This window comes from Cryptomeria japonica, chromosome 3, assembly GCF_030272615.1.
Source record: "Cryptomeria japonica chromosome 3, Sugi_1.0, whole genome shotgun sequence".
NCBI classification, from domain to species: domain Eukaryota; kingdom Viridiplantae; phylum Streptophyta; class Pinopsida; order Cupressales; family Cupressaceae; genus Cryptomeria; species Cryptomeria japonica.
The window spans coordinates 973,692,369-973,704,669 of record NC_081407.1 but is presented as its reverse complement, the minus strand read 5'-3'; the positions used below and the strand labels follow the sequence as shown (position 1 = coordinate 973,704,669).

General features: G+C 38.0%; 1 protein-coding gene across 1 annotated transcript; it reads right to left on the bottom strand.

Moving 5' to 3' along the window:
• Positions 1–6,056: 6,056 nt before the first annotated feature.
• On the bottom strand, positions 6,057–8,550 carry LOC131078364 (formin-like protein 5; the record flags this gene model as incomplete). The annotated part of the gene is made up of 2 exons (XM_059217829.1): positions 6,057–8,265; positions 8,355–8,550. Coding segments are annotated over 2 exons (972 nt in total), but the record flags the coding sequence as incomplete, so codon positions are not given.
• Between the last annotated feature and the right edge of the window lie 3,751 nt (positions 8,551–12,301).

The window sequence follows — 12,301 nt, the reverse complement described above, 5'->3', positions numbered from 1 at the left end:
CAATTTCTATTAGAAGCAACACCTTCCACATGAACTTGAGAAGGCTTCCAGATTATCATTAGACCCCCAGAGGCCCCTTATGAAGCAAATGTTGATTGAAGGGATGCTTGAAAGAGGGAGTCAATTCCCAAACCAAATAAAACAACTTGTTGGCATTCTAACTTAGTTTCTTGAAGGAGGGTAACATCTGCGCTGACCAAAAGAATCCTTCTCTTGATCACCCTTTGTTTATTAGGGGCATTGAGACCCCTAACATTCCAAGACAGGATTTTCATTATTGTTCAGGAAGGGAGCTTCCCTTCCCTACTTTCCAAAGGTCTGTGAGTTTGGATTGGTTCTCTGTTGCCCCTTCTTGAGATCTTGTTTCAATCAAAGATCCGCAACCCTTCTTAGGAGGGGAGGATCCGAAATCAGGTTTCCCCTTTCTTTCTAAGAGCTGGTTCAGACCCAGTTTCATTTTCTCCTTGATCTTCGAATACATGACAGCTAAGGGAGTGTCCAGGACCAAATCCAAATCCTCGTCATCAATCATATAATCCTAAAGAAGTCTCTGAATCTTTTGATCCATGGGCATATCCAAATCATGTGGTAGCAATGAAGGCAACAGCATGAGAGGATAAGGGAGTTCAGCCGAAAGATTGAAACAATGTTTTGACGATAAAAGATCATTTAATGGGGAGGTCGAGCAATCAGAAATATCCTTTGAGGGGATCTCCAAGGGGGAAGGAAGAGGGCTAAGATGCAAATTGGGTTGGACTTTAACTGGGGATGCATTTCCATCTGAGAGATAGAGATCATCTTCAGTCTCCATGTCGACTTTAATATCTTTGGCAATAACATCCTCCTCCTGTAAAATGTTAGCTAGAGGCATAAGTTTATCTTTGCTTGATTCTATTAAAGCTGGAGCACCCCTTGCTCTCTTTCACCTAACTTTGTTCTTTCTTTTTGAAACCTTTCTGGGATTCTGAGAGAATATATTGAAGGCAACCCTAATCAAAGAAGGGGTTTTCTTTTGACCAAACAGACTCCTAACAGTCTTGTTGGATTGGATCTTAACTATCGGGGACAGGATGAGTGGGGGAAACGATGGAGGATGGAGGGGAGAAGTGGGAGAACCTGAACCTGGAAGAGACTGTGATTTCTAGTTTGCAATCATATCTTCTGAGAGCCGAGAGGGCCTTGGAGTTTGAATATGACATAAGGCTGCAGGAACAAGCGCATTTGATGGAGATGCCAATCCCATGTTCTCCATCTGAAGGTTCATTTCATCATTTATTAGAACAGCTTCTAAAACAAGTGGTTCTGTTGAAGACGCCAATCCCTTGATCTCCCTATGAGGATTCATTTCATTATTTTTTGGAACAGCAGTTGCTTGAAGGGGAGAGATTGCACCTTTAGCTGCAGCCATAGAGCAGTTGTGAATAATTTGATTTCGAAGAATGCATTTACCAAGAGTCTCCTTTCCCAATCTCTGAACTTTATGCTTCCATCTACCCACCTCTGAGATTATCTCTAATTCGTTGTAAAAGCCTTGTTTTAAATCTATCTCCACATAGATGTTAACCACATCCCCCTTGACTCCATTCAGGAAGTCTTCCTCAATGCCCACTAGAGATCCTAAAGCATCTCCTATCTTCAAGAGGGCCTCCAAGCACCAAAACTCAGATGGAAGACCAACTAGAGAAATCCATACTGGAGATTTCTGAAATCTGTGAATCGTCGGGTTGAAGCCTGGTTTCCAGTCTAGGAAATGGAAGGTCGAACCTTGAAAAAAAAGAGGGTTGCCATTGATGATGGCATCTTTTAGCGTAGAGTCTGCCCCTCGGAAATGAAAGATGAGGTCCACCAGGACATAATTTCTTGACTAGCCCCTCGGCAGCCGCACCAATGAGCAAAAAGGGCTTTCTCCTTAAGGCAGGCAATTGTTGGGTTTAGAGAATCCGAAGGAAGGACAAAAAGCTTACTCCCCTTGCCTTTCCTATTCCATTTTTGGAGCTTCTAATCGAAAGGAGGAACTTGCCAAGGAGGGAAGGGATTTATGAAACCCAAAACCCCATGATCCCTATAACTAGGCGGTACTCTAGGGGCCCTGAAGTGGGAGTGAAGGCGTTGAGAATGAGCCGGTTTATGGAAGGGAAGGGCCTCTTTAGATGGAGCAAAGTTGGACTTCCTAGTTTGAAGAGGAATGCTATTTGGACTTGTTGCCACTTTACTTGCCCAAGAATCTAAGCTAGGATACTTTGAAGAAGCATCATTCTAGGAAGGGAAGGATCTTGGATGGCGAGAAAAACCAACATTTCAAGGTTTTCCATGATTCTGTCATTTCAAACTGTTGTAGTTTTGTTCTTTAGTCTTCTTGTTTTCCAAAAGATTTCGATCATTTGCTCGCCAAGTGCCACCAGAGCTACATTCGAAGGAGGAGCCCAACCATGTCAAGCGCGAAGGAAAGCCTACCCAGTTCCATTTCTATTCACTCCTCTTAAAACTGATGTTACTCTGAAGCCTCTGATTTCTATGGGTCCTTTGGAATCTCTGGTTTCTCTGGATCCACTCCATTCTCCCTCCGGATTTTAAAAGGGGAATACCACTATTACTAAGTGACTAGATTACAAATCATCTATATAGTTAGCGATGCCATCTATCCATAAAACACTGAATTTAATTCATTTCTTTGCAAAGAAAATTTAATTTAAAAACTCTGTAATATAGGAATGAGAATACAATAGATGTGTAAGGTCTATGGCTAATGAATGGTTGGAAATTTGTAATTGTTCCATGCAGATTTTTATCAATGGTTGGAAATGTGTGACCGTTTCATGTAAATTATTATCGACATTTGGAATCCTGATTTAATGACAAGTGAACGTAATAGTGCAAGCTAACAAAGCAAGTTCAACAACTGATTTAGTGGATTTGACTTTGAAGCAACACTTACATGCTTGGGAGCAAAAGAAGGTGGCTCATCATGCTTCTCCTCTTGTACATATTTTGGTGGTAGCATCTTCTCTTAATTTTCTTCTTTGTCTTCCCTCTCTTTCCACTTTGGTTTAACTGGCTTATCTTCAGCGTCAACAGGGGGTTGTTGCACTTCCTTTGGAATTTCACAGGTAATAGGTCTGGCACTTTCTCTCACTGGAACTTGAGAGAATTTTGATGGAAAGTCTTGTGGAATGATAGGCTTGTACACTCCAGATATAGTTTTACGCAAGGCTTCTTCCTTAGGTTTTTCATATGCCAATTTAACTGGCTATCTTCCTGGTCTTCTCTCATCTCTAGCAAGCTCTGGACATCCCTAGGAACATCAACCTTTTCAGCTTCAAAAAAAATGTGTTGACTCTTCAATGATAGTCGGACCTTTCTTTACTGGTTCTTTAGTTGTATATTCTGGTTGCTCAAATTGGTATTGAAATTGAACTTTGGGCTCACTGGATGGTTCTATCATCTCTGGAATACTAGGCACTTTGAGTGGAGGAATGTCTGCCAAAAGTCTTCAGATTGACCAGAGGTATCTTCATCTTGTTTTGGAATTTAATGGCTCCATATAGCAATCATGTATACAAGTAAATAGAAGAAACACCTAAAGCACACAAGTAAAATGGGTATCTGTGTTATATCCAATTGCTTGACTAGGATATGTATGGCAAGTGGATGAACCATATGCTTGTACATGATAAAGTGCTTTTAAATTTGTCATATTCTTTCTATGTTGATGTCTCAATTAGCACATGTGCTTTTAAATTTGTCCTATTCTTTCTATGTTGATGTCTCAATTAGCACCTCAAGTTTCCTTTGCGACAGTTTTAAGCTGTTCTTGAATTCTATCTTATTAATTTGAAGAAAATACAATACTAAAATCTAAAGCTTTTTCTGTTTATACTGTATGCCCATACGGAGTTTCTTTATTTTTGTTAGTTAATGTGTTATCATATGTATTCTTAGTTTTTAGCAGTAAAATAATAAGAAAACCAGGGAATTCCATTTATGAGCAATAGCATGAGCAAATCATATGGTAATGTAATTCGGAACAAAATCTAAGCCCAAGATGACCGTGGGTGTTTACTTGAAAACTGGTTGCAATTGCATTGGGAGCTGGAGAGTATGATATGACTAAAGAGACTAAACCACAAAGATCTATTTAGGGATGTTGACATTTAATGTCCATCAAAAGTGTGCCATATGTTATCACTTTTATCATTTTATACATTATGAAATTCATCTCTAATTTATTATAAATATTTTGGTGTGCTCATCCCAACGATGCACTGAATTTGGCCATTTCTTTGCAAATAAAATTCAATAAAAAGCATGGTAATGGAGGAAAAAGTATATGTCGAATTGTGCAAGGCCTTTGAGTAATGAATGATTGAAATTTGTGTTTCATTTAGATTATTATCAACATTTCAAATCCTGATGTAATGAGAATTGAATTTAACATTGCAAGCTAAGAAAATCAGTTCTCTTAAGGCCTCTTAAAACTAACAACTTCTTTAGTGGATTTGAATTTGGAGTAACACTTACACCCTTGAGCGTAGAAGAAGATGGCTCGTCATGCTTCTCTTCTGGCACAGGTTTTGGTGGTTGCATCTCCTCTTCATTTGCTTCTTTGCCTTCTCTCTCTTTCCATTTTGGTTTAACTGGCTTATCTTCAACATCAAAATTGGGTTGTTGCACTTCCTTTGGAATTTCACAGGTAGTAAGTCTGGCTGTTTCTTTCACTGGAGCTTGAGAAAATTTTGATGGAAATCCTTGTGGAATGATAGGCTTGTGAACTCCAAATATAGTTTTAAGCAAGGCTTCTTCCTTAATTCTTTCATCTGCCAATTTAACTGGCTTATCTTCCTGCTCTTCTTTCATCTCTAGCAAGCTCTGGATCTCCCTAGGACCATCAATCTTTTCAGCTTCAGCAGAAGACGTTGACTCTTCAATGATAGTCGGACCTTGCTTTACTGGCTCTTTAGTTGTATCTTCTGGTTGCTCAACTTGGTATTGAAATTGAATTTTGGGCTCACTGGATGGTTCTATCATCTCTGGTGTTGGAAACAGGGGAGCAGAAAATAAAACAAAACATTTATATTGCTCATAATAAAACATTACATCATACAATGATTTTGATTGAGCTTGAATCTTCATACATTAAAGACCATTACAGTATATCTTTGCACATTACAGCTTATAGCTTACAGCTCTGTGGAGCTGGACTCTGCTAGAGAGTAGATACAAAATGCAGAGCCTAACATTATAAAGAATGTTGAGAGTTTGCAGTGGATAGAGAAATAAGAATGAAATATGATTTATCAAGCTACCACAATCTGTGTGAATCTGCAGATAGTAAATAGTAAGATGAACAGATTGGATGAGTCTTTTTGTGAAATCCTATCAGATCCAAATAAGATCCGTCTTTAATGCTTGTCTTGAATGCTGAGAGATTTGACTGCAATTGGAGGAAATGGAAGATATGGAGCTGATAGAAACAGCAACAAATATTAATGTTCATACGAATGATGTGTCGCTGGGTAGTTGGGATTACAATCTCCAACATTCCCCCTTAATCTAATGTATTCCATATGAACTTTCTTTCTGTTTGTTAGTTAATATATTATCAGATGCATTATTAAGTTTTTCTACAGAAGTAAATCAATAAGAAGACCAGGGAGTTCCATTTGGTGAGCGATGATGAGTTCAAACAAACACTGATGTAAATTCAAACAAAATCTAAGCCTACAATGATCATGGGTGTTTTGCTTGAAGAGTGGTTGTAATTGCCTAGAGAGCTGGCTGCTGGAGAATACCACTATTACTAAGTAACTAAACTACAAAGCCTCTATATAGTTAGCGATGGCATCTATATCCATAAAACACAGAATTCAATTCGTGTCTTTGCAAAGAAAATTTAATTTAAAAACTGTGTAATATAGGAATGAGAATACAATAAATGTGTAAGGTCTATGGCTAATGAATGGTTGGAAATATGTAACTGTTCCATGCAGTTTATTATCAATGGTTGGAAATGTGTGACCATTTCATGCAAATTATTATCAACATTTGGAATCCTGATTTAATGAGAAGTGAACGTAACGGTGCAAGCTAAGAAAGCAAGTTCTCTTAAGACCAACAACCGCTTTAGTGGATTTGAATTTGAAGCAACACTTACATGCTTGGAAGCAGAAGAAGGTGGCTTGTAATGCTTCTCCTCTTGTACATATTTGGCTGTAGCATCACCTCTTCATTTTCTTCTTCGTCTTCCCTCTCTTTCCACTTTGGTTTAACTGGCTTATCTTCAGCGTCAACAGGGGTTTGTTGCACTTCCTTTGGAAGATCACAGGTAATAGGTCTGGCACTTTCTCTCACTGGAACTTGATAGAAGTTTGATGGAAATTATTGTGGAATGATAGGCTTGTGCACTCCAAATATAGTTTCCTGATATAGTTTTAGGCAAGGCTTCTTCCTTAGGTTTTTCATATGCCAACTTAATAGGCTTACCTTCCTGGCCTTCTCTCTTCTCTGACAAGCTCTGGACATCCCTAGGAACATCAATCTTTTCAGCTTCAGCAAAAGGTTTTGACTCTTCAATGATAGTCGGAACTTTCTTTACTGGTTCTTTAGTTGTATCTTTTGGTTGCTCTACTTGGTATTAAAATTGAACTTTGGGCTCACTGGATGGTTCTATCATCTCTGGAATACCAGGCACATGGAGTGGAGGAATGTCTGCCAGAAGTTCTTTAGATCGACCAGAGGTATGTTCATTAGTTGTGGAATTTCAGTGGCTCCCTATAGCAATCACGCGTACAAGTAAATAAAAGAAACACCTAAAGCACGCAAGTAAGATGGATATAGCTATTTTATGTTTTCTGCAATCCACATGAAGGAAATAAAATATATATTATATCCAATTGCTTGGACTGGGTTATGTACGGCAAGTGGGTGAACCGTATGGTTTTAAACTTCTTTTACTAGATCAGGTTCTTTTAAATTTGCCCTACTGTGGCCATGTTGATATCTAAACGAACATATCAAGTTTCCATCCAAGAGTTTTATGCTGTTTGTGAATCCTATCTTGTTAATTGAAAGAAAATGTGATACCAAAATCTAACCTTTTATTGGTTCAACTTTATAGCATATTCCCATATGAAATTTCTTTATATTTGTTAGTTAATATATTATCAAATACATTCTAAGTTTTTCAACATAAGTAAAATCATAAGAAAACCGACGAGTCCCATGATATGTTGAAACCAATATCGATATAAATTCAATCAAAATCTAAGCCCACAATGATCATGGGTGTTATACTTTGAAGAGTGGTTGTAATTGCCTAGGGAGCTTGGAAATACGACTATTACTAAACCGACTAAACTATAAAGCCTCTATCTAGTTAGCGATGCCATCTATATCCACAAAAAATACAGACAACTATAGACTCATCACAGAATGCCACTTAGACGTGAGAAGATGATATTTTATTTTAAATGTGTAGGTGCATTGAGCCCGGCTATTTTATCCAGCTCTTATCCTCCCTGAATCCGTTAACAGTTTTGACTACTGCATAAGCGGCACCCAAGCCGGCACCTGCTTTTGGTATCATTTCCAATAATTCTCTTTTCCAAGGAGGAGGAGGTGGTGGTGGAGGTGGAGGTGGAGGTGGAGGAGGGGGTGGTGGTGGTGGAGGAGGAGGAGGCAGTGGTGGTGGAGGAGGAGTTGGAAGTTGAGTAGGAGGATGAGGGAGGAGGAGGCGAGGTGGAGGGGGTGGTGGAGGGGGACGAGGAGAAGGAAGAGGAGGAGGAGGAGGTGGAGGTGTTGATGTTAATTGTGGAGGAGGAGGTGCAGGTGGAGGTAGGGGAGGCGGTAGAGATGGTGGTTCCTCATTCACCATAATGGGAAATTGTTCTGGAGATTGAGGTGGGGAGCTGGGACACTCGTCGGTTGGTATTTCAATCACTTGCAATTCTCGTTCTTGTTGTTGCATCGGCTGAGGTGGTGCTTGGGGAGGTGGAGGAGCAGAGACCTCTGTAACAATTATCTGCCTGGCCTCACCAGGCCTCAACTTAGGCATAAGAATATACAACGCTGGCCTTTCAAACCTCCCAGTGATGGCGTCCAAATTGACATCATCGGGTATTCCAAAAGATTTTCTAAATCCGATACGCCTGTATTCTTTTCTGTGCCACGTCCACCTCGCCATCACCATCTCTTCTACTATTCTTTCTCCACTTAATATCAGAGTACCCGAATTATTAATATCCACTCTTACATTTTGCTTGGAAAATCCTTCAACAACCAAAAACCAACTCAGAATTCCCTATATTTTCCTTCTTAAGTACTATAAATGGGAAGATAACTAGAAAGATTGTGGGTACCTGGGAGTTGAGCCACCAGTAAGTAAGAATGAGGGCTCTCTGTGATTTCGACGTGAGGATCGATCTCTTCTACTGAATATGAGTCTGGATCGTCATGATCAGGAGGATTAGGAGGAGGGAGATCTTTTCTGTCCCTGTTACGGGCAATACTTAATTCCAACCTCACATCCAATTCGTTTACTGCGTGGACTGACAAAAAAAAATACACAGAAAAAATAACAGCAAATTAACATCAACTGCAAAGACGATTATTATAGAACTAGCAACAAGAAAATCAGGCACCTGCAACAATAAAATGCTTTTGCTTTCGCTTTTGTATATGTTAATGATTCTGCCTACACAAATATGGGTCCCAAAAACAAATTTATATCCTTTTTTACAAAACTTCATGTTGATTTTCTAAAGAATCTAGTCACCACAACTTACAAGACTTTTTCAAATTCAACGTGTATCTGCTCTTACAAAGTTCACATTACGAGAAATACAATTCAAATTTTTGAACTTTGTCCTTGCAGATGAGGAATATGCCTTTGATTTGTAAAGCTATAAAGTAAACACATTTTCCCTACCAAATTCTTTTCAGAATTAGGACCGAAGGTTTTGCCTCAAAAGACTAATTTGGGGAATCTCCTTTTCACTCAAGATTAGTAAAAATAAAGAGGACATATTAATAAAATATATTAGACTTTTTTATCAAGAGTTATAGTGACTGATGTAATATTAAGAAGAAAATGGACAATATTTTGAAATAATTTTTTAAGTATTCTAAAAGAGTTTGTATTTACTATCATTTGGTTTCATAAATATTAGTCAAAATATTTATTTCTTTTATTTCTTTTATTTTTAAAAAACTCTCAATAAAATTAGAGATTATATGAATTTTTTTACAGTAGCATTACAAACCATTAAAAAAATAAGTAAAAAAAATCTTACGATATAGAAATAAAGTATGTAATGAGTAACAAATCATTCTGAATTTTTCTTATCATTATAATCTTAATTCTTGGTAGAATGTCTGTATCTATTATTAAGGCCTATATTTATATATGTGGTGCCTTCCATTATAGCTTTAAGGCATATATTTCATCTTCAAAACATCATCCCACTGTTTCATCAACTCACATCCATGAGAGCACTTAAAATTATTACACAAACGGTGATTAGTGACCCTTAAATTTCATAGCTATTAATAGGTCAGCACTTTGCAAAGTTTGACTTTAAAGACCTTTTATAATTTGTCAAATTCTTAATCAACATTGGGCTTGAGAAGGAATCTATCTCAAGTGTATTGTTTAACTAATCTTTAATCATTTGGGTTGATGAAATGCCTAATCCCTTGTCTTATTTTGCTTAGGAATGAATTCTATCCTAAGTAGAAGAAGGCTTCATCCAATCTTAATCCAAGGTTTGAGTTTAGCCTAGCTTGGTTGTTACCTCACTTTGTGGCCCGCATCATTGACCCCTACACCTCATTTATGCCCTAATTCAAGGAATAAGATATCATCCAAATCAATCTCGTCCTAATCTAAGGACAATCCAATCCAATCAAACCAAATCAAACCAAAGTCCTAATTTGCTAAGTCCTTCTCATCACTTTTTTTTACCAAGTCCAAAATCCATTCCTATCATTTTTGTCCTTGCCATTCTTGAGGCTACCCGTGTATGGTCTTAACTTGCTCCCAAAAAGAAAAGATGGAGGCTAAAAGCAGTGAGATGCCCGAATCTAGTTTCCTTGTCGATCATGATTTCCAACAAGACAAACAATTAGTGGATCAACCTAAACACTCCCCATGTATAAAAACCTTTATGGATGATCCTTACAATCAAGAAATGATAGAAAATTTCTTCAAAGTTGATCCCAATGGGCTTGTTGCTCATCTCATCAAACAAGAGGCACATTTGCCCTTTGATTTTGATCGATCAGTCCTTGACACTCCCGCGGAAGGTGACCTTTTAAACTGTCCTATTCTTAATACCATTCTTCATCCACCACTTGCAACCTCTGCACCTACCACATCTATACCTCTGATTTCTATGCATCCTAACACTTCTAATCCCCCATCTCCCAACCTCCTAGGTCATTTGCGCCTCTTCACAATTCGGCCAACTACATCAACACTAGCTTACCCACTATTAGCGCTATTATTGTGTCACATCCTCTAATCACTTTGCAACCTCTCGCTTCATCCTATCAATATATTGGTGGTGGTATATCAGCTGTGTCTACACATATTCCAAACTCCAATCAAGTCACTACATTCCTAATGTCCAAAATCAACAACCCGACCTCATGAAAGAAATCCAGGACATGAAGGATCTTATTAAAAACCTTAAGGATGGTGCTAAGGTTTTCTCAGATTCGAAGAAAATACAAATTAACAATTATCTATAGATTCGAATACACAAAAGATGAAGAATCGTACACAACACAAACAACACGAATACACAAAAGATGAAGAATCATACCGGAATAGTAGATTTTAGCCTTAACAAAACATTCATGCACCAACTGGTATACCGATATAAACAGAATTGAAAGAAGTAAAGAAACCAATAAGACAAACACATAAATGAGAATCATAACACAGATTTATACGTGGAAAATCTCAATGAGGAAAAACCACGGTGGGATTTGTGACCCACAATATCAATCCACTAGCCATATGAAGCGATATTACAATATATGATGGGCCTGCACTTGCAGGAAGGCTTACAGCCTAGAGCACACTGCTCAATCACAATAGGAGCCTCACTGACTACATAAAATTCCAGACAACAATCCGGAGAAATGAGAACTGCTAAGATAGCATCTTCTATGCCAGAGTACAATTCTGGTTTAAGCTCTGTTTGTTTCGGTTGAAACCTTAAACCCCTTTACCGGAATGACCCTTAAATTAAATTCCTCAAATACATAATCTCTCTGAATTATTTCGCATCATATCACATTTACATATCCATTACATTGCCTCCCTATCATTCTCCTTGTTCTTATATCAAAATGATCTAATCAATTTGCCCTATATACCCTATACAAATGTATGCCTTATGTCGGCTTACAAAGATATATACAATATCATATTACATGTCGGCCAGATAACATAAATGAATAAACATTAAAACAAGTTGTCGATGTCGGATCCAAGATAAATAGCCCTCTAATACCAATAACCTTTACTATACCATGTCGGCCTGCATTGCCGATGACCAAAGAAATCTTTTTGTCTTGTCGATGTCGGTGTAGAATTTGTGAAGTGCCTATCGGTGCACCATATGAATTCAGAACACAAAATCATGTTGCCATCAATGACAACATAGTGAAACCAACCAATAGAGTGTCAATTGCCAACAATCTCCCCCTTTGGCATTGATGGAAACACTCATGTGAAAAATAGTCATGGTTTCATCTATCGGTTTCATCCTGCCCTTCTCCCCCTAAGCTGAATATGCAAAATACTCCATATCTCCAAAATTCCAAAAACTCTGTAACTCCCCCTAATGTATGTAACCCTTTTATCCTTTTTCACATTTATACTACTCCCCCTTTGACATCAATGCCCAAAAAAAATGTCAAAGAATAAGTATTGTACACTGAATATCTCCAAAAAATGTCTTACCGGAGCTTGACCAGTTTCAAGATTTCGGATAACCTTTCTCAAGTAATTCCACATAAGTATCCCAATCGGTTTTGAATGTGCTGGAGATAGATACAAGTCCACTTAATAAATATGCAAAAGATTCTTTCTCATTGACCTTTGTCGGTGTGGGATTTCCCAGCATATCCAAATATAATAGAATTGCTTCCTCTACCTCTCTCTGTTCATCAACCTCTAATTTGTCATAATAAAACTTAAGATTCTTCAACATGCCATCTTTAGTTATTTCATCAACAATTTTTGCACAATTTTTAGGTGTAACCTTACCAGATTCAGTGTCATCCTTCTTCTTCC